The 25923-nt window shown below is 46.4% G+C and overlaps 1 protein-coding gene across 4 annotated transcripts in view; it reads right to left on the bottom strand.

Annotated features, from left to right (window-relative positions):
* The window catches only part of SLC1A2 (solute carrier family 1 member 2), a 168423-nt gene that overhangs the window by 53025 nt on the left and 89475 nt on the right, over positions 1-25923 (bottom strand). For all 4 annotated transcript variants that reach the window (XM_008269754.5, XM_051825964.3, XM_089309686.1 and 1 more), the window contains exons 2-6: positions 20239-20378; positions 18291-18443; positions 15178-15428; positions 7130-7298; positions 2559-2685 (exon numbers count right to left, since the gene is read on the bottom strand). In XM_008269754.5, the coding sequence (XP_008267976.1) occupies positions 2559-2685; positions 7130-7298; positions 15178-15428; positions 18291-18443; positions 20239-20378 (840 nt within the window). The remainder of the gene's footprint in view (positions 1-2558; positions 2686-7129; positions 7299-15177; positions 15429-18290; positions 18444-20238; positions 20379-25923) is intronic.

Here is a 25923-nt window from a genome sequence, read left to right as displayed (position 1 = left end):
AGATGATCTTTCTGTAAAATGGGAATAGTAACACCATCATTGCAGAGTTGTTGGGATTACATTCAGTAGGGATTCAATTCAATAGGTCTGAAATACCTACCAAAACCTTGGCAGGTGAAAGGCAAATAGCAATCAATAGACTTAACAATGACAATAGTGGTGTTAAAAAAAACTGACATTTGGTGTCTCTGGACCATGATTTTTTCATCTATAAATCTGGATAGGAGCAGATTTCCAAGAGCACTTATGGTTCTAATATATCCTCAGGAAATTTGTGTTTGCTTTCATGGCCTGACAGCCCCTCTCTTTTCCTTTCTATGGATCGTGAGTGGCCAAGGTCCAAGGCAGTGCTTCTGGACGCCAGAGCAGGGGAGCTGCAGTTCCTCCACACTCCCTGGGTCACCCTGTGTCCCTGGTAGCATGTGTTCATCTTAGAGTCTCTGCGATTATTATCACTTCGTGTTGTTGATGAGCCACCTTAGTATTACTAAGCAGTTTTCCAAACTTGCTTCTTTATAATTCCAGCACAAGGATAAGCAAACTTTATATGTAAAGAGCCAGCTATTAGAAACATCAGGTGTTTTGGCCTAAGCAGTCTCAGTGGCAACTATTATTTAAAAAATTTTATTTAAGATGAATAAACTTCATGTATTTCCTATATACAGATTTAGGAACATAGTGATACTTCTCACCTTACCCTCCCTCCCACACACACTCCTATCCTTTCTCCTCCTTCCTCTCTTATTCTCTGTCTTAATTTCTATAATCATCTACTTTCAGTTTACTTTATACTCTAAGATTAACCCTACACTAAGTAAAGAGTTCAACAAATAGTATGAAGAAAAAAAGTGTTCCTCAAAGCAGCCACAGGCAGGACAGAAACAGAAATGACTCTGTTGCGACACCTTTATCAAGGGGACTTAGCTGAGCATTTCGTATAAATCTCATGAGTCATGGCATAGTCTTTTCTCTGATTTTTTTTTTTTTTTGACAGGCAGAGTGGACAGTGAGAGAGAGAGACAGAGAGAAAGGTCTTCCTTTGCCATTGGTTCACCCTCCAATGGCTGCCGTAGCCGGCGCGCTGCGGCCGGAGCACCGCGCCTATCCGAAGGCAGGAGCCAGGTGCTTGTCCTGGTCTCCCATGGGGTGCAGGGCCCAAACACTTGGGCCATCCTCCTCTGCACTCCCTGGCCACAGCAGAGAGCTGGCCTGGAAGAGGGGCAACCGGGACAGAATCCGGTGCCCCGACCGGGACTAGAACCCGGTTTGCCGGCACTGCAAGGTGGAGGATTAGCCTACTGAGCCACGGCGCCGGCCTCTTTCTCTGATTTTTTAAAATTATTTATTTTATTTTTTTGAAGGGCAGAGAGAGACAGAGAGTGATCTCCCATCCCCTGGTTCATTCCCAAACAGCTGGGACTGGGTCAGAGCTGAAGCCAGGAGCCCAAAACCCAATGCAGGTATCCCACAGTGGCAGGGACCTAAGTACTTGAGTTACGACCTGCTGCCTCCTATGGTGTCCATTAGCAGGAAGCTGGAATTGGGACTTGAACTCAGGCACTTCAATATGGGATGTGGGGATCCCAAGCAGCATCTTAACTACTGTGCCAAATGCCTCCCCTTGCTTTTTTTTTTTTTAAATCATTGCAATGGACTGAATGTTTATGTCCTCCCAGCATCCCTGTATTAATATCCTAACCCCAATGTCATGATGGCATTAGGAGGTGCAACTTTGGGAAGATGATTAGATCCTAAGTGTAGAACCTTAATGATTAGGATTGGTGCCTGCCCCTGTTTGATTATTGGTATCTCCTGAGGGCAGTGGTGCTGGCTGGGAAGTGGGCCATCTGGTAGGTAAGTACTCACAAACAGGATTAATGTCCTTATAAGAAAGGCTTGGGGAAGCTTGTTTGTGCCTTCCATCAGGTGAAGGGACCATTTATGAAGAATAGGCCCTTACTAGACACCAAATATCCTAGCGCTGTGATTTTGGATCTTCCACCCTCTAGAGTTATAAGTAATACATTTTTGTTGTTTACAAATTACCCACGCAAGGGAATTTTATTATAGCAGCTGGAATAAACAAAACCAATGTCTATGAAAGAGATCTCTGACAGTTCCCTTACTCTCTTTCCACCATGTGACGATACAAGGAGAATTTGTGCACATGCAGTGTGGCAGAGGACCCACACCAGAACCCAGCCATGCTGGCACCCTGGTCTCGGTTTCTACCCTCCAAAACTGTGCCAAGTGTGCAGTACTTTGTTACAGCTGCCTGAGCTAAGAGGGACATGCAAAAACATAAAGCCGATTCTTAACTTGCAGCTCATACAGAGCAGGTGGTGGATCAACATTGACCCAAGGACCATTGTTTGCTGACTCCTGCTTTAGAGGAAGCCCCGAAAAAGAGTTTTGCATCCCTTTCTCAATGTCTTTATGGAGAGCTCTTTGATCAGTCCGTGCCACTCTTGGTGGTGGTAGCGGAGCACTCCTGTATCCTCTGGGGACCGCAAGTCTTTCTCCACCCCACTACGATGAAGTAGAACAGGCCCGCTTACCACATGATCATGATCACTAACTTCATGACGATCTCATTCAAAATGTTGAAGAATTCCACCATCAGCTTGGCCTGTTCTCCCATCTTCCCCATGGCAATGCCAAAAGCAATGAAAAACCCTATCAGACCTGTAGGGTGAATCACATAACACAGAAGGACAAATTATAAAGTGTGTTTCTTCTCCCTCATTCTTTACCACTCCCAATGTATGGATCCACGTTCTCACCACCAGCTACCCTAGGGAGTAGGCGTTAAAAGACCAAAGCAGTCCACTTCACACTGAACATACCTCTCCACCCTGGATAATTATGACTTTCCTGAACATTTCTTTTTTTCACACAAGCAAGTTAAACTGTAAGCAGTGTTATTTCCTTGAAGAAAATAAACTCATTTTCATTCCAAACTAAAAGGTGCTCTCATCTCTCCCCTCACTTGAGTAATCATAAGAAATCATGCGTAAGCAGGTTCCATTATTACTGAGATTAATGAGGAAAGACTTGTAGGGACTGGTAGATTATCATACAAATTTTGGAGTTAATATTGGGACAGCAGAGACCAATTAGAGAATAAAAACTTTGTTAGGGTTATGTCCAGATTATTTTTGTGTTAACCCAGATTAGTGCATGGCTGGTATATTTGACTCTTGGAGAACACTAAATGCAGATCTATCCCTATATACCTAAGAGGAGAAAAAATGTTGAGAAATCAAATGGGAAGCAGTAAGAAATCCATAGCACATGGATAACTCCAATTTATACAGTTTGTTTGAATGTATCCTATTATTAACAAATCCACCATAATTCTTTTCATAGAATGCTTTCTTTTTAATTAATTTACCTTTTAAGATCATAAAGCCAGAATAGATTCCCCAGTCAGATTCAGCTAATTCCTAGCCCCTCCATTTTACATCCCAACTTTTATCTCTAAGTTCATCCCCATGCTAGCCTCCAGGGGCAATCCTAACCCCAGGCAGGAATGGTTGGAGGAGCTCTTGACGTCAGCATCAAATTGCACTAGGTCCTGGGCCAAGTCCAATACTCAGCCTCGGGTCTTATTTCTGTGTTGGTTTTTGCCTCAAGCCCTGCATCTGAGGTCCTGGGAACCTGCCCTGTGCTTAAGTTCCTCCAAGGCTTAGCCTAGCTTTGCTCTACCCAGAAGATTGTCTCCTTCCTGTTCCCATAGTTTTTCCCACTCTCCCTCCTCCTTCAATATCTCAGCCTGACCCACTCAGGGGCTGGGACACACTACGTGGCTGGCACGTACCTCCGGCATTGCCTTGGAGGTGGGGGCATCTGGATTTCTGATTGCCAATCACCATGTGCTCCCTGACCCCTCAACCAAGATTGTCAGTCTTGGGGCCCTAATTCTGACTACCAGTGTATCCTAAAAATCAGCGTCGTTAAGCCTTGCTACGGGACTTTGCTTCCCCACCTGGCTTTCTCTCTGACTCTGATGAGCCACTGTCCCTTCCGTCTCCCTCCCTCCTCTTCCCCACACCTACCTTATCTCCGTTTGGCCTAATTTCTAGTCCCTCCCTATTATATCAAGTTTCCTCTTGTGTCCAGTTATACCTGGAGTCTTGACCAGTATCAGGTTAAATCATAGCATTATAATTTGATTCTCTTAGAAGGGACTCCTTTCTCTCTGAACTTCTGACTTGACCCTTTCATACTCACCTAAAGCATCAACCCCTGTATACCCCAGATAGTGTGACTGTCCTTGGCTGGATTCATTTACTGTTCAGCAAAAAGAATCCAGCGCTTGTACCTGACATTGTTAATACTTGGAATTTAATCCCTCTCTCTTTAGCTTCTGGCCAGAAAGACTGATGGGTGACTTCACAAGTGAGTTACTGGCTCTGGAGAGACAAGGGCTTAGCAAAGATTAGATTCAAGACAGGGTGGGCTGGCCCTGCAGTAATGGATGAAATCAATTTCAGGTTATTCCTCAGCCCTTCTCTCAAAACTATTAGAGAGAAGTGTTTTAGGTACAGGGCGAAAAACAATCAATCTGTGAACATTCTGGCTGAGGGTAGCTACTATTGCTTGGCTAATACCATCTGAACATTTTAAGAGAAAATGTGTAAAGAACTAGAATTAAAAAAACTCTTCAGAAACAGCAGAAACTGGCCATAGCTGAGGACACGAATAGATTGTGGGGGGAGCAGGTGGAGTTGATTTTAGCAGTTGGCATTAAGGCAGAGCTGAGAATTGGTTCTGGAAGTCTTTTAGGAGAGAAAGAGGCCCTTGAAGAGAGGGGAGGCCAGAAGCAGGGTTGTATCTCCTTTACTGCAGTGCTTAATCCATGGGACTTTCCAAAGCCAAAAAGCAGAAAGAGAAAAACAGCAGTAACAAAAAAAAAAAAAAAAAAAAAAAAAAAAAAGCCACCATCTCCACCCTTGGAAGAACATGGAAAGAACCTTATTTCAGCCTTGATTGTCAAAAATGGGAAGTGTTTCAGCAGTCTAACTTCCCTTGGCTTTCCAGAGCCTCGACCTGCACTTGGATGGAAAGCTGCAACTTGTCATTTCCCTCTGTAAACACTGCCTAACTGAAATCATTCACTGGAATGGGGGGGGGGGCAGGTTTCACTTGAACAAAGCCTTCTTAGACTGGGTCACTGGGGTTGTGTCGAAACTCCCCATGCAGCCAAAGGTCATGTGACTTCCCAGAATCCACCGAGACATTGGAAATGACCAGCAAAGTCTTCTAATGATTCACTCCAGGACCTTGGCCCCGTTGCACCATGGCCTTAACTTCCACCTAAATGTGTAGAAAACTGGGGAGGCACTTCAACAAAGGGGGTGGGCTGGGGCTGTAGTACTACCTGCCAGACGGGACCAGGGGCGAGTTGGGAAAGACGTGGAAAGGTCATAGACTTCTGGGCATTGGGACAGACAGCTGCTCAGAGGTGAATCCTGAAGACTTACAAAACCTCTTCTAGAGGAACTCTCCCTCTTTCTTTTCCCTCCTTCCACCTCTCACCTCCAAGTGATTGTCAACAGTGTTTATTGATCTTCCATTGCCTGGCAACCAAGTCAGCTTATCTCCTCCCTCACTCTCACTGACCCAACCTGCTTTCTCCCAGGCCAAACAAAAAGATCCACTTCTGCTTCTCAGTACAATCACGCTCCCTCTGCCTCTTTCTCTCTTTCATTCTGGATGGATTAGAAGTAGGGTCACCAATTTAGAAGAGATAAACAGAATACTCAATTACCTCTGATTTTCAGCTAAATGGTGATTTTTTTAATTTCAATTTTAGTATTAGTATGTTCCATGCAACACTTGAGATATAAGAGGATATTTCACAAAGTTCATGGATAATGTATATTTGTGAGAAAAATATGCATGAATTTCACAAAAATTTTTGCACCAAAACAAACATATCCTTTAACTCCATTTTTCCATGAGCTATTCGAAGTACCATCATACTTACATTAAAAATTATTTGGTATTTAGCTAAACTTTAAATTTAACTGGACATCCTACATTTTATCTGACAACCCAATCAAGGAGAAAAAGGAAGGGCCCCAGAACTCACCCAATTCTAAACAGCTCTCACCAGAATACTTAGAAATCTTGCCTGGAAAGTCATATTCCCCAGTTCTCCCAACTTAGGGGCAAATGTCCCTCTTTCTTGTGTTAGGGATACCACTGTAATGGCAGGTAGTGGTTATGGGGAGAGTGAATCCCCATAGCTGGGTGAATAGGGAGTAAACCAGGCCAGGTGGAGCCATTCACGTGATGGAAACTCGTGGGGGTGTTTTCTTTTTGATCTCCTCGGTTCTCTACCTGTTTTCATCATGATCCTGCTCACGTGAATAGAGCACAGAGCTTGCTCTACTGTGCTCTCTATGCATCTCATTCAATCCTCACGGTGATCTACAAAACAGATGCCAATCCCACGTCCATCGTACAAGTGAAGCTCAGGGAAGTGGGGTGACTTGCCCCTGGTCAGATAACCAGCACAAGTTCCCCAAGGAGCCAAATCCATGTGTGTCCAACCACAAAGCCACAACAGGAAGGCATGCTAAGGCTGGGGAGACAGGTTTATGGGAATCTCACAAGTCACACAAGATAATCTGTAAAGCTCCTCTAGCCAACAACACCAACACATTACAGCATGGGGAGCTTTGTTTTTGTTTCCAGGCTGTGAATGTTGGTGGGATGGCTCCTATGCCTAGCATAGACGCGTAACAAAAGGGCAGCTCAAAAAAAGTGCTTAAGAAGTGTTACAAATGGGTGCATCATTCAAGAAAATGCAGAGTCCAAGAAAGTGACCTGTAGATGCCCCACACTCAGGGAATGTGCACAGCAAATATCAGCCCCCTCTCTGCACATACCTGGCCTCTAGCCCCCATGTCCCCTCCCGGGCTCACTCTTCCTTAATCAGCTCAGCTTCAGTCTCAGTGAGCCTCAAATCACTCCCCAGAGAGACCTCCTGCTCCACCTAGAGGGCATCAGTGTCACCACATTCTGAGAAGGTGCAGGGCGGGTGAAGAGGTACAGGAAAAGCTGGCCACTGTCAGGGCAGCAGAGGCACCTCCCCAGGTAGGTGGACCACACAACCTACCCAAGACGTTCATCCCATCCTTGAACTCCAGGCCTTTCTTGATAACCATCTTAGTTTCCTCGGGGACCTCAGTCACAGTCTCGTTCAACAGGGAGATGACCGCGTTGGTTGCATTGGCCTCCTCGTCTGATGGAGGAGCCACCAGCACCTTCTTCGTCACTGTCTGAATCTAATGCAGTGCAAGGGAAAAAGCATCAAGATGAGGTTTGGTCTAACAAGTCAACAAAAGCCCTGCCCTTCATCTATTCGAAGGTTCCCAACAGGTTAAACAATGAAATTATGAAATTTGGGAAACAGTTCATATGTTTACGCTTAACAAAATGGTCTTTTTACCAACCACACACAGTGGGATACAACTGTACTAATGACAAGATAATTATAAAACATAAAGGGAAATTGTAAATGGACTACATGCAGCCCAGTCCAGCAGTGGTTGTGAGACTCAGTTAGGTGGTCATTCCTGAGCCCTGAGCCCTGACCCCTGTGCTGGGCCCTGGGTCTGCTCAAGGACAAAAGGACACAGCTCTGGCAGGGATCAGATCAGCAACTAACAATCTACCTGTGTTCCTGCTGCCTGCTCTGTGTTAGACACAGCTACCACAGGCTGACTTTGAGACCCTTTTTTGGCTCTGTTGGCCATCCTCACCAGGGTACCAGCTGTGTCAGCTTCCAGCTGTCACCATGGAAGGAGCATCTGCTGACATTTCAGATCCACATGCAGGATGGGAAGACACCCGCTCCTTCTGTGCAGTGCTGCCAAGCCAAGCCTTGCATGACATTCCCCACGCATTTCAGAGCGGATGACTTCCACGGCACCCCTCATGCTATTCCTCAACATCCGTAGCTGGGGCCCTATTTTTAAAGGTGTTGGGCACCCTGCCTGCAGAGTGCTGTGAAAATTCACAACTGAGCCCCTAAAAATATCACCTCTAAAGGCATTAAAATAGAACTTAGGCAGAACCCTAGGCTGTCAGTGCCGGCACGTAGTAGGTAGCAGATGGCAGAACCCTGAATAGATGCGGAAGAAGATGCGAGTCAGGGGACTTGATGGATGTCAGAGCTTCATTGGCAAAGCTGGGACTTCAGCTCAGGGGGTCTGACCCCCGCTGGGCTCTTTCCACCACCTGTGCTGTGTGTTAAACTGCGCGGCTCTGATCCCACTGCAGCTGGGCCCAACTGTAAGCAATGCTGAATGGATCAGTGTGCCAGAATGGAAGAAAAGGGGGTCAGCACTCTCTGAAGTGAAGCGGGTGCCCTCTGTTCTAGCCTGGCCACATGCACTGTGCAGGGAGAGGAAGCCAGCTGTCTTGGGGAAGAACAGGAGGCACACTGGCCCTTCGGTCTGGGCACTGGTATGAAGACAAGATCCAGGCGTGATCTGAATGGAAGCTTCCGTGAACAACAGAATTATGCTCTCTGCAAAGGGAGGTGACCAAAGCCAACTGTCGACCTGTCCTGAGAATTCCAAGAAGCCACAGCTTGGGTTAAATGGAGTAGCAGCCATGGACCTAAACAGATGGACACCACCAGGGTTAGGTGCTGGAGACTGCACATCTACAGCCTCTTACAGCTATGGTAACCCCCTGAGGCTCACAGGGATAAGCAACCAAACCACAAGTGCACTGCTTGTTGCTGAAGCACGATTCAAAATGAGTCATGTCTGACACCAAAGCCCAGCTTCAACACGGGCCCCACTGGCTTATGTTGAAAGCAAAGAGATAGGAACAAGGATCAGCCCTGCCTGAGAGCTTGATCCACAGCCTGTGTAGGTTGGACCACTGGACAATCTGGGTGCTGACTCCAATCTACCACCACCTCTCATCTTAACACCTGCAGAGGCCTCCTATCTCACCTTCCCGCCTTTCTTCTTAGCTATCTGCAAGATAGAGGTAAGTAGCTTCCTACAGCTCTATCTGGAACTATAACTGCCAGATTTTTTTTTTAATACAACAGTATCATCCTCTTGCCCCAAACCACAGAATGAAAACCCAAGTCTTACCTTGGGCGGTCAGATCCTACCTGAACTATGTTTTGCCCTCTTCCATCACCATGCCTATTCCCCACATGCTGGCTCACATAGGCCTCCCTTCTCTTCTCTGAACCCACGAAACTCTTCCTAGCCCTTGCAAGTCTGTGCCACTGCTTAGAAGGCTCTTTCCTCAGTTCTTCTTAGGCCAGTCCACTCGGACCCCCCATCATCTTCTCAATCATCTCCCCTCGTTCTTAGTTAGCCTTCCATCTCGCCTCTAGCCCTCATTTTTTTAAGTCTCTTGCATGCTTACCCAGTGTTTGTTTTGGTCTATCTCACACCCCTTGAATGTACGTGTGCTCCATGGGATAGGAACCTCATCTGCCTCATTGCCCATAGTAACCTTGTAGCAATCAGAGGGCTCGGCAGCCAGTGCTGCTCACAGGTACCAGCCAACCAAATACATGAGGGTACTTGTAAGTTCACAGAATGTGCATTTTCTTTTTTTAAAATTTTTTTTTATTTTTGACAGGTAGAGTGGACAGTGAGAGACACAGAGAAAAAGGTCTTCCTTTTGCTGTTGGTTCACCCTCCAATGGCCGCCTTGGCCAGCGCGCTGCAGCCAGTGCACCGCGCTGATCCGATGGCAGGAGCCAGGTACTTATCCTGGTCTCCCATGGGGTGCAGGGCCCAAGCACTTGGGCCATCCTCCACTGCGCTCCCGGGCCACATCAGAGAGCTGGCCTGGAAGAGGGGCAACCGGGACAGAATTGGGCACCCTGACCGGGACTAGAACCCGGTGTGCCGGCGCCACAAGGTGAAGGATTAGCTTAGTGAGCTGCGGCGCTGGCCAGAATGTGCATTTTCAAGGGAAAAAAACTCTGCATGAGTTTCAGGAACTTTTGCACTCTAGTAACCTTATGCTTTGATACCATTTTCCCACAAAGTTTTTGAAGCATTCTCACACACAGATCACTGAACTCCCTGGAAAAAAACAACCCCCATGGTCTCTATGGCTGGGTTTGATTTTATGTTGTCAGGCCTCACCTTCCAGCCAACTTCTCTTGTAGAAACCTCAGCCTTAGTCCAAAGCCAGCTCTGAACAGTAAGCAGGAGACCTTCATGCTCTCAAAGACACAGGACCTGACTTGGACAAGCCTGGTGCTGCCACTGTTTAAGGCAGCCTCTACCCTGAGGACAGCACACCTTCCCCCTGACATCTCAGTCCAGTCAGGAAGTCCCCTCCACTTAAGAGAAACGATATTAAAATTGATTATTAATATTAATTTAATATTAATATTAAAAGCGATATTAAATGGACACAGAAGAGGCCACTCATGACCCCTTCTGTCTGGCAATGCCATGCCAGGCTATTAGAATAGTTTCCATGCCTCAAGTCCTCTTCAGAGTTTTCCAACCAAGTTTAAGGAATCTGCACACACCATCACCCTGAGATTAATGATCCTATTCTATACCATTGTTCGTCAGGTCTCCCTACCACAGAAGGACCTTGACCTTGGGCTGAATGCAGGAACTAAGGCCAGTGGATGAATTTTGTCCTGAATGGGTGGGATTGGGATGGGAATGGGTAAAAAGGGCTAAGCCCTCTACCCCAGGGTGGCAGATATTGCCCCTTGGCCTGAGCAGCTGTATGCAAAGAGTGGCCATAAAGCCAGAGCAGGCCAGTACCACAGAAACTCCTTCCAAGGCGGGAGCACGTGCCTGCCTGCTTCCTGGTCCTGTCTTCAGACTGAGAGGAAGGGTGGTGTCTCCTTGCAGGGAGCATGCCTTGGCTGCGCACAGGCAGCAGGCCCAACTCTGTGCTTCCCAGAGGCTCCTCCTACTCTGACTTCTTCTAGCTCAACTCCCAGGAGCTGCAGTCCCAGAGTGAAATTTCCAAAAGCTAAGAACACACTTGGTGCCCAGTTTGTGTCCATCACTCCAAAGGAAGTGAAGGCATCCTCATAAGCAGGCTGGCTGCAGGGCAGCATATTACACGGGGGGGACTGTAGGGAGCACCCCTTCTCCAGCCTGTTGTAATTCATCCCCCTAACCCTCTTCCCCCACCTGGGACTCTCTAATATAAGTCTATGCTCCATGTGACACCAGAATGGCATTTCACATTTTTGTTTTATTTTATTGTCAATTTGTATAATAATTATACATATCAATGGGGTATAGTGATGTTTCAGTACATGTCTACGAGGTGTTTTAATTATGTATAATTAGTATATCCTATACCTCACACATTTACCATTTCTTTGTAAAATGGCATTTAATATTTTTCAAATGTATTTGAGAGGCAGAGAGACAGAGAAAGAGACAGAGAAATACAGAGAGATATGTAGAGGGACAAGGATCTCCCATCCTCTGCTACATTTCCCAAATGTCTGAAACACCTGGGGCTGAGCCAGGCTGAAGCCTGGAACTCAGCACTCACTCTGGGTCTCCCATGTGGGCAGCAGGGACCCAAGCACTTGAGTCATCACCTGCTGCCTCCCGGAATGTGCATTAGCGGGAAGCTGGATTCTTTCTTTAAAATTTATTTATTTATTTAAGAGGTAGAGTTACAGACAGAGAGAGGGAAAGACAGAGAGAAAGGTCTTCCATCTGCTGGTTTACTCCCCAAATGGCCACAATGGCCAGAGCTGGGCCGGTCTGAAACCCAGGAGCCAAGACCTTCTTCCAGGTCTCCAACATAGGGGCCCAAGAACTTGGGTCACCTTCTACTACTTTCCAAGGCCACAGCAGAGAGCTAATTCAGAAGAGGAGCAGCCAGGACACAAACTGGCACCCATAAGGGAAGCCAGCACCACATGCAGAGGCTTAACCTACTATCCACAGCACTGGCTCCCTGGAAGCTGGATTCCGAAGTGGAGCTGGGACTAAAACCCAGGCACTCTGATATGGGCATCTCAAATGGTTCTTAACGAATATGTCAAATGACTGCCCTAGTACTTGTAGGTTTTTTTTTTTTTAAGGCTGGTCACCTCTTTTTAAAGATTTATTTTATTTATTTGAAAGTCAGAGTTACACAAAGAGAGAAGAGGCAGATTGGGGGGGGGGGGTCTTCCATCTGATGGTTCACTCTCCAACTGGCCACAATGGCCGGAGCTGCTCCGATCCGAAGCCAGGAACCAGGAGCTTCCTCTGAGTCTCCCATGCGGGTACAGGGGCCCAAGCATGTGGGCCATCCTCCACTGCTTTCCCAGGCCACAGCAGAGAGCTGGATCGGAAGTGGAGCAGCCGGGTCTGAAACAAGCACCCGTATGGGATGCCGGCACTTCAGGCCAGGACATTCACCCACTGCGCCATCCTCATACTTGAAGCTTTTAAAAGCACCGCATGTGGTTTTGCTATATTGCCAAGATTTGCTTTGTTATAGAGGTAGAGAGAAAGACAAAGAGAGCTCTCATCTGCTGCTTCACACCCCGTGCACACATTGGCTGGTGCTGAGGAAAGGCCAAATCAAGAGCTAGGAACTCAATCCAGGTCTCTGACATGAGTGGCAGGGACCCAAACACTTGAGCCGTCACCACTGCTTCCTAGGGTCTGCACTGGTGGGAAGTTGGAGGAAGGGGCCAGAGCTGGGGATCAACTCCAGGCACTCTACTATGGGATGTGGGTGTCTTTTTTTTTTTTTTTTTTCCAGGTGATCAGTTTCAGTTCACAGTTGGTCATGGTGAAGGGACTGGGAGACAAAGGGAACACATAGACAAGTCTAGTACCTGCTAACGCTAACTGATGGAGTAAATAAAGGGGAGAGTGATCCAACATGGGAAGTGAGATACTCAGCAGACTCATAGAATGGCAGATGTCCTAAATAGCACTCTGGCCTCAGAATCAGCCCTAAAGGCATTCGGAGCTGGCTGAAAAGCTCATGAGAGTATTTCAGGCATGGAAAGCCAAGACACTCTGGCAAAAGATCTCTGCGAGTGAGATCCCAGTGGAAAGAACAGGTCATCAAAGAAGGAGGTACCTTTCTCTGAAGGGAGGAGAGAACCTCCACTTTGACTATGACCTTGTCTAAACAAGATAAGAGTCGGAGAACTCAGAGGGCTTCCATAGCCTTGGAAACTCATGACTGGAGCATAGGGAGATTACTGATGCCATAGACAGGAGTGTCAATTGGTAAAGTCAACAACAGGAGTCACTGTGCACTTACTCCTCATGTAGGATCTCTATCCTTAATGTGCTGTACATTGAGATTTAATGCTATAACGAGTACTCAAACAATATATTTCACTTTGTGTTTCTATGGGGGTGCAAACTGTTGAAATCCTTACTTAATGCATACTAAACTGATCCTCTGTAAAAAAAAAAAAAAAAAAAAAAAGAAATTATCAATTCCCAACTTGACTCTCACTGGGATTAAACATGACAATAGGTCTGCTCTGATTTCATCATCATTTAAAAAAATCATCTATTATTTTTCACTTTATGTTTCTGTGTGGGAGCAAACTGTTGAAATCCATACTTAATGTATACTAAGCTGATCTTCTGTATATTAAGATAATCGAAAATGAATCATGATGTGAATGGAAGGGGTGAGGGAGTGGGAAAGGGGAGGGTTGTGGGTGGGAGGGACGGTATGGGGGGGAAGCCATTGTAATCCATAAGTCGTACTTTGGAAAATTATATGCATTAAATAAAAGTTTAAAAAAAAAAAGCTTTTTAATTGATTTGAAAGGCAGAGTGGCAGAGAGGGAGAGCAATAAAGAGAAAGAGATAAAGAGAGATAGAGAAAGAAAGGGGCATCTTTTTTCTTTAAGAAAAGATTTATTTGTTTGAAAGGTAAAGTTACAGAGAGAGGGAGAGACAGAGAGAGAGAGGTCTTCCATCTGCTGGTTCACTCCCCAAATAGCCACAACAACTGGAGCTGGGCTAGGCCAGAGCCTGGAGCCAGGAGCTTCTTCTAGGCTCCCACATGGATACAGGGGCCCAACTACTTGGGTTAGCTTGATTGCTTTCCCAGGTGCATTAGCAGGGAGCTGGATTGGAAGTGGAGCAGCCCAGTTGAACTGATGCCCATATGAGATGCCAGCACCACACGCAGCGGCTTTACCCAATATGCCACAGTGCCAGCCCCGAGAGAGGAATCTTCCATCTGCTGGTTCACTACTCAAATGGCCAGAAGCCTGGAACACCATCCAGGTATCCCTATGTCAGAGGCTGGGGCTGCTTTCCCAGGCACATTAGTAGAGAGTTGGATTTGAAGCAGAGCAGTTGGGACTCAAACTGGCACTCTGATATGGGATTCTGGCATCACAAGTGGCAACTTAACCTGCTGTGCCACAACACTGGCCACAGGATGTAGGTGTCTTAAAAAGTACCTCAGCCTCAGGCCGGTGCAATGGCTCACTAGGCTAATCCTCTGCCTGTGGTGCCTGCACCCCGGGTTCTAGTCCCGGTTGGGGCACCGAATTCTGTCCCGGTTGCTCTTCTTCCAGTCCAGCTCTCTGCTGTAGCCTGGGAGGGAAGTGGAGGATGGCCCAAGTACTTGGGTCCCTGCACTCGCATGGGAGACCAGGAAAAAGCACCTGGCTCCTGGCTTCAGATTGGTGCAGCGCCAGCCATAGCAGCCATTTGGGGGGGTGAACCAATGAAAGGAAGACCTTTCTCTCTGTCTCTCTCTCACTGTCTAACTCTGCCTGTCAAAAAAAAAAAAAAAAGTACCTTAGCCTCTATACCAAATGCCAACCCTGTGCTGCCAACATCGAGAACCAGTGAGTATGCTAGACTGACAAAAATGTGCCTATGGACAACTCAGAGACAGGAGCAAAAGGAAAGGAAGCAATAAATGGATGAGAGAGAGGGAGAGGGAAGGGGAGGCAGGGAGAGAGACAGACAGAGAAAGAGAATCCCAAGCAGAAAATGTATTAAGTTAACTAGGAAACAAAAGCCAAGAGATTCGAATCCCAACATCCTGCCCCAGACTACATTATACAAGCCCTGGGCCAGATATAATTAAATATTAAGAAAATTGTTACCCAGCATGGGTTTGCTGGAACAATGTCTAAATCATTGCTTTAAAGCTTTAGAAGACTGGAAAAGAGACAGCATCAGAACTCAGGGGTACCTGTTGGAAACAGGCTTGGACCAGGTTTTCAGGGAAGAGATTTCGAATAAGGTCTAGGAAGGCATCCAGGCTGGACACTTCATCATTCTTCTTCCCAGGTCCCAGCTGTTTCTTGAGTTTGGGATTGCCGGGGTGGATAGCCAAGACCAGGATAACCCCCAGCACAGCGGCGATGATAGTCGTGGACATGTAGTACACCATGGCTCTTGTGCCTAATCGGCCACTGGCTTTCGCATCCAGGCCTGACAACCCTGGGTTAAAAAGAAATCCACAAGAATTAGTTCTGTTAGCACTGTATTAATGATCCCTCACTATATAACCTGCAACCCTTGGCTTCTTGTTACTTAAATGTATTAATGGCTAATTAAACTTCCTACAATTGAACATCTGGTCAGTTGCTTAGTCTATAATTGTAACTGTCCAGGACATTTTTGAGATTATAGAGAACTAGGGAGAGTCAGAGGTCATCCAGTACAGAGTTCGTGAACAGGTAGTGATGATTTTTCTTTATTAGTCTTCAATAGTGTTAAACAGTTAAAATGACATTCAAGATACTATATTTTTATTTCTGAAATTAAATTCTTTTGACTTTATTTGGAAAATTTATTTACTTATTTGAAAGGCAGAGAGAGAGTAAGAGAGAGAGAGAGAGAGAGAGAGATCTTCCATCTGCTGGTTCACTCCCCATATGGCAGGAATGGCCGGGGCTGGGCCAGGCTGAAGCCCAAGATCCTGGAGCTCCATTTAGGTCTCCCTAAATGACAGCAAGGACCCAAGGACTTGCACCATCTTCCAAGGCCTCCCCAGGTACATTAACTGGGAGCTGGCTCAGAAGTGGAGCAGCCAGGACTTGAACTGGTGCTGTGATAAGGGATGCTTGCATTGCAGGCAGCAGCTTGGCTCACTGTGCCACAATGCTGGCCCCTCTTTCACTTTTTCGGTCCTTTCTTTTGTGAAGTGATGGTATGGGGACATGCTAGCTTTTTGTTGATTGTTTTTTCAGGCCCTGACTTAGGAAGATAAAGAGCTGGCAGCTCAGTGTCACACTCTGAATGCCTTTTGAATACATGACTGGTCATAGAGACCCAGCATCTGAGAACAGTGACAGAGCATAGCCCTCCCCTTCCTCCCAGGTGAACCATGCCACAGGTTCACATTCCCCAGCCTTGTGTGGGTGACCAAACACGCGTGTAAAGCCATGTGCAAGGCTCTCTGCCAGCGGCACACACTTCATCTATGCCTTGGGAGGTTGGAGGAAATTCCAAGCCCGTCACGAAAACTCCGGCCTCCACTGGGTTTTTTTCCAGTTGTTTCTCCAATGTGTCCACTTCCTGGTTTCAGTTCCTGCTTACACTGGGCAGAGAGACTGAACCTGTTTCTGGATCAGCCCTTTGTGCTGCAGGGTGGAAGCCATCCATGGCATTTCTCTGAATTAAGCTGATTCACATATGAGTAGCTTCTCTTTACAACCTAAGGTCTAATTCTAGCCAACAGAGGCTACGCTTCCACACTGGGTGAGCCAATGCACCAGCTGTTAAACAGGCATAGAGAACATATTGTCTGGCTTGGGTAGGAGCATTTAAAGTAAAAGCACAGTTTCAGTTGATCTAGGGCTGAATGATAAGACCCTGCTTAGCCCCTGAATGCCTGACCCTAAGTCCCAGGGCTTCCAATCACTGCATTCACTGGTCAACTCCAACAAGACTATAGATCCATATGGCTTCATATCTGGGTTTCCCAGAATTACTGGAGCCTCATTTCCTTCATAAGGTACACAGTCCAGAGGGGCAACTTCTCAAAGTCACTTAGGGCGCTGGCACCCGAATATGGACCACAGCCCAGCTTACCACCCTAACACTTAGGTCTAAACAACCACAATCTCTACCCTGTTTGGGAATATTACTTGGTAAGGAGGAAACTACAAGAATAAACCCATGAAAATGGAAGTTTTTCTTTCAAAAATAATTATTTCAGTCAAAAATAAGTGCACCTGATTAAATAATTAATTATTTCCGCCAAAAATAACTGCATATATTAAGGGGAACTTTGTCCTGAAAAACGCAGAGGAATTTCATATCTAGCCTTGCACTTAAAAATATTTTTTTGACAGGCAGAGTGGACAGTGAGAGAGAGACAGAGAGAAAGGTCTTCCTTTCCATAGGTTCACCCCCAAAATGGCCACCACGGCCAGTGCGTTGCGGCCAGCACACTGTGCCAATCCGAAGCCAGGAGCCAGGCACTTCCTCCTGGTTTCCCATGCAGGCGCAGGGCCAAAGCACTTGGGCCATCCTCCACTGCACTCCCAGGCCACAGCAGAGAGTTGGACTGGAAGAGGAGCAACTAGGACAGAATCTGGCGCCCCAACTGGGACTAGAACCCGGGGTGCCGGCGCCGCAGGTGGAGGATTAGCCAAGTGAGCCCCGGCGCCGGTCCACACTTAAAAATATTTAACAACCACCTCCCTCCATGCTGAGCTCAATAGTAAGGGCAGTTTCCATTTATATTATTAACTGTATCCATTTCTGAACAAAATAAAATGTAGAAAATTGAGAAAAATACACATTAAAAAGAAACTCACTAGAGTCATCAAAACTCTTTGCACGTGGCTATATGTCCCCTTTACCTTTTGTTGTTAGGCGGATGAACTTATCAAGATGGTAGGCACTTTTTAAGGACTGATTATTCCCACTTCATTATTTTCAATTAATTTATTTGAAAAGCACAGAGAAAGAGAGTTCCCCCAGTTGCTGATTTACTTTTCAAGTGCCTGAAACAGCCAGGGATGGGCCAGGAGCAGGGAACGGAGTCCTGGCTTCCCATATGGGTGGCAGGAACTCATTTAATGGAGCTGTCACTGCTGCCTCTCAAGGTCTGCATTGGTAGGAAGCTGGAGCCAGGAATCCAACCCTGGGGACTCTCGTGCAGGTCATGGCTATCTTAACAGCTAGGCTAAACACCTGCTCTGCTTGTCCTCATTTTAGAGACAGCAAAGCCAAGGCTCTGCAGTGAAATGGCACAATCACATTTGTTCATTCAACCATATTCCATAGTCAACCCAAAATCCAGAGCAGGAGTATGAGCCACCCTGGCCAAGCACAGGCACGTGGGCTTACCTGTGATTAAGCTGGAGATGATGAGAGGGAGAATGAGCATCTTGAGCATCCGCATGAGGATATCCCCTGGGAAGGCTATCAACATCACCACGTCAGGGTGGATGGGAGAGGCCAGGCGCAGCAGCCCTCCACAGACCGCCCCCAGGATGACACCTGCAAAGAGGGGGGAAATTTGAATTTATTTTTTACCCTAGTCAGATGAAATAGCTCTAGGGACTTCTTTCAGTAGCATCGATGTTTCTTGTGATTCTGCATCACTAGATGATGAGCAACATGTGAACAAAAAATCAGCATGAGACAATTGAAGCTAATTTTGATGAATAACAAGAGAACCTTCTGTAGCTCCAACTACTCTGAAAGGCAGCACCAGAGGAGTCCAGGAGATCCCTCTCGAGCTCTATGGGAAGCGTGCATGACTGAACCCCAACATCCCTGAGAATGTTGTCAACTTGGAGTCAGAAATTGTCGGAAGAAATAACCCACAGTGCCCCATACTGCTTGTCCTTCCAGCCCAATCCTGACCGGTGGCATGCTGTCAAATGGATGTCTTCTCACTTTAACTGGAGACAAGATAAAAGGAACATTAGTCAGACTAAAGGGATGTATGTTCCTTTTTAAGCCATCCATTTTCTTTGGCTTCCAGTAATTTCCCCCCAGCTTACCCTCAGGGTTTGTTCTTGATGTCTATGGCATTTTACCCAATCTTTAGAATGCCAATCAAGAAGAGGCTTTAAAATATATATCATTTGAGAAGGAAGAATTTGAGCAGAGAAACTGACAGGCATCTTTCCCTTTGTAGACTCAAAGATCCCACAAGGAAAGTTCAGATTTCTGCAAACAGGTGGCCAACATCAATGACCCCTGCAGAAACCACAAGTCAGGATATAGCACACCAGTTGGCTGTAAGTGAAAGAGGGTGTTCCTAGGTAGATGGGCTACAGAGTTATCTCCAAGGAAGTGAACAGAGGAATATGGCCAAAGGCCTTGTCATTTTTTTCTTCTATAGGTGAAGACAACATGGTCCAACTTCAAGTCTGATGAGAAATAAGATCTGCTTACAAGGAAGGTAATGATTGGAAAGCCCTACCACGCTTGTGTTTCCTATACTGAACTGAATGGAACTGTGGCAAGCTCCTGTCCTGACCCTGGTTCACTTGTATCTGAGATTATGGGCTCAAAGGAGAAGCCACAGAACAGAGTGTGAATGGGTGGAGAGGATAAGTCCTTCATTGTAGCCTAGAGAGAGCTGAAGAATGAAGAGGGATTGAGAAAGGAAATGGTGTGGCTGACTTACAAGAAACTGTGATTTGCCCCATTTTCAATATGTCCCAGTGGAAAAGCTAAGACTGAGATTGTTTCAACAGTCTACCCAAAAGGCCAACCACACCCCACACGAGTCCTGAAGTAGGGGAGGAAGACTTGCAAGATGGGGCTGGAACAGATCAAGACATCAGGACAAGTCCTTTCCACATTGAGCTCGTTAGCAAAGTTCATGATGTGTATGGAGCGGGTCAGATCCTGAGAACCCTGTTAATGGGATTTTATACAACCACTACTCTTTTCTCGATGTAGGGATATATCAAATTTTGACCCACTGACCACTGCTTTGGAACCACCTAGAAGGTATCCTAAGCTATAGACTCCAGGTTCTCATTCCAGATGGCCCAAAGCCAAGCCTTGTGAGTGTGGCCTGAGAATCTCCATGCTACCACACTCATAGGACATTTACATGCAGCCTGAACTCTGAGATCCACTAGAATCCAAAGAACAAACTGCCATAAGCAGGTGAGGAGGAGAGAATATCACAAGGCAGTGATGCCTGGACAAAAGGAGCCTTGGGCAGAGCACGTAGTTCCTTTTCCAGTGGGAGAGGCTGTGGAAGGGACCACCTCCTCAACAGAGCCAGGACAGTCCCAGAGAAGAGGGTGGGGCCGCACGAGGCACCTACCAAACACCGTCAGTGTGAGCAGGAGATTCTTCCCCAGCTTGTCGCACAAGCGCAGACCCAGATTCCGGGGCTTGGGCTCCTCCAAACCGAGGTGGCTGTCGTGCATTCGCACTTCCACCTGCTTGGGCATATTGTTGGCACTAGAATAGAAACAGAGGCAGTGATTAGAGACCCTGGGCACCTTCCCTATACAGTTTCAGTCTTATAACAACAGCAAAATGATGACAGCCTAGGTTGTACCAAAATGAAAATGCCTCCAAGTTCAAGCCCTCTGCATTCTGGACTGGTAAAAGCACAAACTCTACTCATCAAGCATCAAGCTCTAACTCTCTATGGGAATAGATGGCTTATCCAGTGTTGTTTTTTTCCTTTTTTCTTTTCTTTCTTTCTTTTTTTTTTTTTTTTTTTTTTTGACAGGCAGAGTTAGACAGTGAGAGAGAAAGAGACAGAGAGAAAGGAGGTCTTCCTTCCATTGTTTCACTCGCCAAATGGCTGCTACGGCCGGCACACTGCACCGATCCAAAGCCAGGAGCCAGGTGCTTCTCCTGGTCTCCCATGCGGGTGCAGGGCCCAAGGACTTGGGCCATCCTCCATTGCCTTCCTGGGCCACAGCAGAGAGCTGGACTGGAACAGGAGCAACTGGGACAGAACCGGCGCCCCAACCGGAACTACAACCCGGAGTACCGGCGCCGCAGGCAGAGGATTTAGCCTAGTGAGCCACGGCGCCGGCTGGCTTATCCAGTGTTAAAAAAAAAAGCATTCAATGGATTGGGGGTCTACAAAGGCAAACTACATTATCAGAACTCTGTTAAACTGCACAACAGCCTACATAACTAAGAATCAAAGTATGGCTCACAGCATTTTGATCACCTTCACCTGTGACATATCCCAGGCCCTGTGCAGATAAACCCAGGCCAATGCAAGCCATCTTGGAGTCTGCCTAGCGGAGCCCTAGCTGGGGTAATGGGTTTCCTGCTCCTTTCCCAGCTCTGCTGTTTCCCAGGCTAATAAGGTGCCACACTGAAGCTTGGAGATTTGACATAGGCAGGCCCACATTTTACCCTAACAACTTAGTACATTTCTGTAGCTATCATGTACAATCAGCATCCTTTGATAATAAGGGAAAAAAGCCTTTAACACCTAGAAAGACAAGCCACTGTCTCTGGATAGATAATAGTAGTTTCCAAGGTACAGGGGTGTTATCCTTACCCAGACACACTCATCACTGACAGGAGGAACTTGTGTTGGGAACCAACACTAGCCTGTACACCAGTGGTTTGGAATCACTGGTTGTAATGGGAGCAGTGTCAGCTTCAGAGAACCTTGGCTTCTGCTATGGTCTGGAAGTGGTTTGTCCCCCAGAGGTTCAAGGGTTGGAAGCTTGGTCCCCAGTGTGCCGAAGTTAAGAGGTGGTGGGACTTTTAAGAGGTGGGGCCCAGTGGACCATCATCAGGTCACTGAGAGTGCTACACTCAGCAAGGGTTAAGGTAGTTTTCATGGAATCTGGGAATCCTGACAAGTTCTCACAAGAGGGTTGCATAAAAGAGCAGGGCTGGCCCCTCCCTGGGCTCTGGCTCCTGTCTGACCATGGGCTCTCTCCTTGTCACACATGCCCCCACCATGATGCCATCTGCCATGATGTTGTGCAGCCAAGAGGGTGCTCACTAGAGCTGAGCAGATGTTGATGCTGTGCTCTACCTCCAAAACTGCATTAAACAACATCTCAGCTTCAGCTCCAGGTGTTTTCTTTCTTTCTTTCTTTTTTAAGATTTATTTATCTGATGGGGATGGTGCTGTGGTGCAGCATGTTAAGGCCTTGGTGTGGAGTGCCGGCATCCCATATGGGTGCTGGTTCTAGTCCTGGCTGCTCCTCTTCCGATCCAGCTCTCTGCTGTGGCCTGGGAAAGCAGTGGAAGATGGCCCAAATCCTTGGGCCCCTGCGCCCACATGGGAGACCTGGAGGAGGCTCCTGGTTCCTGGCTTCAGATCGGCACAGCTCCGGCCATTATGGCCATCTGGGGAGTGAACCAGCAGATAGAAGACCTCTCTCTGTGTCTCTACCACTCTCTGTAACGCTTTCAAATAAGGTAGCATTACAAAAAGTAAGAAGGAGAGAGAAAGACAGAGAGAGGGAGAGAGAGAGATTCCATCCACTGGTTCACTCCCCAGATGGTTGCAACTGTTGGGGCTGGACCAAGCCAGGAGCCAGGAGCCAGGAGCCAGGAGCCAGGAGCCAGGAGCCAGGAGCCAGGAGCCAGGAATTTCTTCTGGTCTGCCTCATGGGTACCAGGGCCCAAGCACTCAGGCCATCCTCTGCTGCTTTCCCAGGTACACTATCAGGGAGCTGAATCAGAAGCAGAGCAGCCAGGACTCAAAATGGTGCCCATGTGGGATTGCCAGCTTCACAGGTGGTAACTTTACCCACTACACCACAATGCTGCCCCCTAAGTTTTCTTATGGCAACAAAAAGAAACTAAAACAGCTTCAAATCCTTGCTAGCTGCGTAGTGGGCAGAACAAGGGCCTGATCCTTTCCTTATGAAAATTAAACAAAATTATGCTAGCATTTTACACGGCACACAGACAGTTCTGTTATTTAGGAGATACTAAGAAGAGACACAGTACTTGCCAAGTTCATGACAAGGATTATACTTAATGCAGGGGACCTACCTAGTCGTACCACCATTTGAACAAGACACCATAAACATAGCTTCCATTCCCCAAGGTAAGAACCTGGACCCAGATACAACTACTTACTTTTTCATAGCAGGCTGCTAAAATGCACTGGTTCCCACAATGTTTTAAAATTGAGAATATTGTTGAATGACTTAGTAGAATATTTAGGTGAAACTATTAGCCAAAAATACATAGAAACTTCTTAATCTCTGCTTTAATGACCTAAATTTCTACCCATCTCAGTAATGTGTGAGGCAATTGGACTTCCTGACATGTGTATGCGCTAAGGATCATTCAGACCATCTGAAAAAGAAAACAGGGCGTGACTGCTCACAGCCCACGGGAGCGGCCTTTCTGATCACTGAGCAACCAACACCACTTCCTCCCTTTGCCAAATGAAACAGACAGAAAGGTTCTTTTTCTAGCACAGCAGGAAAAAATGATCAGAATGAGCTTATTAACTACGTGTTACATAGTTATTAACTATGTGTGCACTGGGGTCTTTTTCTATTTTCAAACATTTCTCCAACACTGTATGTGTATGTAGTATATGTATGTATATAGATTTTTTCCTCTAAATCATGAAAAGGGCCAAGAAAGCACAGAGATACCATGTGTTCTGAACTGGTGATGTATTCCCTTAGCCAGCCATCCCCCTGAGGCTGTTAATCTTCTTGCTGTCTGCTCCATTTGCCTTTCTCCTGCCATTGAAATGAGAATCAGGCTCCCAGTTGGTATCCAAGTGAGACCAACAAGGATTTAAAGCAAACATTCTGGTAAGTTCCATAAGATGGAATGCAAGCTTCAGGCATCAAAACAGCCACGTCAAAGTGAAAACACACAAAGACTAGGCTAACATATACACCTGCCCTGAGATGTGGCTGGAGGCTTGTTGTACACATTTCTTAGCTTTACAACATCACTGCATGTTTTTAGAACATGACAAAATGTTCCTGAAGCCTCAACTCAAAACAGCCACATCAAAGTGGCAGCATCAAAATGTCATGAATCCACAAGTATTTATTGGGAGAATTTCTGTGACTTGTCCTCTTGGAATTAAGCAGACTCCAGTCCCTCAAGACTTCCCGACATATGCACATAGGGAATTAGGGTCTCGGCTTGCAGCTGGGGATGCAGGGAGTCCCCCAAGAACTCTTTGAAAAAATTCTGTAGTAGTCTAGCTAATCACTGCATCTCCCAGAACAGAAGGGGAGCCTGAAATGGAAAATACTGTGAATTAAATATTATACAGAGTACATAGTGAGTACACAGTATCATAGGACAGTATATAGTGTATGGAATAGAGAACTACTTTTAAGCCAATATTCTGTCAGAAGAAGAGGCAACTGCTTAAAATGTGTGCACACTGGCCAGTGTTGTGGTACATCAGGTTAAGATATCTGGGGTTGGCACTGTGGTGCAGTAGGTTAATCCTCCACCTGCAGCGCTGGCATCCCATATGGGCACCGGTTTGATTTCCAGCTGCTCCTCTTCGATCCAGCTCTCTGCTATGTCCTGGGAAAGCAGTAGAAGATGGCCCTAGTGCTTGGATCCCTGCACCTACGTGGGAGACTTGGAAGGAGCTCCTGGTTCCTGGCTTCAGATTGATCCAGCTCTGGCTGTTGCAGAAATTTGGGGAGTAAACCAGCAGATAGAGGACCTTTCTCTCTCTCTCACTGTCTATAACTCTACCTCTCAAATAATTTTTTTTTTTAAAAAGATGGTGGCATTCCACCACCTAAGCATCAGTTCTTCAAGTTCTGGCTGTTTCACTTCTTGTCTGGCTTCTTGCTAATGCTCCTGCAAAAGCAATGACAATGGCCTGAGTCCCTGGGTCCCTGATAGCCATGTGGGAGACCCTGGTAGAGTTCCTGGCTTTGGTCTGGCATAGCCCTGGCCTTTGTGGCCATTTAGGAAATGAACCAGCAGATAGAGGATCTTTCTCTCCCTCTCTCTCTCTCCAACCCCTGTCACTCTGCCTTTCAATTGAAAATAAATAAATTTTTTTAAAAAGTGTGTGCACATGGTTACATAAATGCTGATTACTGAATGCATGTAATAACAGCAGCAATAGTGGAAGTAACTCAATGTTTGTTGAGTACTGTGTGTCAGACACTACTCTCAGTAGTGACTACAGTAAAATCCTTACTGTTAGGGACCCTTTACTAAGGAAGGAAAGAGAATGCACACTGTATATTGTATGGTCTGCTGTCCACATGGGCCAGGGGGCAGCTCTGCAGTGGACACTATGGGAAACCCTCAGAGCAGTGCTTGACCCATGTTCAGGGAGAAGGAAGGAACGCCCAAGAAGGGTTCCCAAGAGGCGCTGATCCCTGACTTGGATCTTTACGGTTGGATTTAATTTCACTGTGTACATCCTCCACCTGTCCAAGTCCTGGAAGAGCAGGGCTTGGTCTTGACAACACCCAGGATGGAACGCTTGATAACTATTTGCTAAAGGAAAAGAAACATTGAAAAGCAGCTTTAAGGGCACCTTGCTTTCTCCAGCTGACAATCTGGCAGCACAGCACTGCGGCAAGCCTCTTACCATTCCTGCATTTGCTCCACCAATTTGTACTGGGCACACATTACCCAACCCACACTGTTCTGGGAACCCAAGATATCACCACGAACAAAAATGACGTAGCCCTGCTGCTCATGGGATGCACATTGTATATATTTTAAGCCAGGAAGAGAACTAAGGAGATGGACAGCAATAAGTGAGGAGGTAGTGTGATTTTATATCAAGTGGCCAGGGAAAGCTTTTGTGATAAAGGACCATCTTGAACTAAAACCTAGAGAAAACAAGTCTTCTTAAGTTAATTATAAAATTAGCAAATATGAGAGCACTTCAAAAAGTTGGTGGAAAAATGGAATTAAAAACTAAATTTATTTTGGTGTGAAGAAACTAAAATCCATGTATAGTTTTTTTTTTATAATACACATTTTCCATGAACTGCTTGAAGACCCCTCATAAATGGACTATATGCAATTTGGAAATCTATGTATC

Source organism: Oryctolagus cuniculus, chromosome 1 (assembly GCF_051225735.1).
Source record: "Oryctolagus cuniculus isolate XC-2025 breed Fujian yellow rabbit chromosome 1, ASM5122573v1, whole genome shotgun sequence".
Classification (NCBI taxonomy): domain Eukaryota; kingdom Metazoa; phylum Chordata; class Mammalia; order Lagomorpha; family Leporidae; genus Oryctolagus; species Oryctolagus cuniculus.
Note: the sequence above shows the minus strand (reverse complement) of the source record. Positions and strands in the feature narration are given on the sequence as shown.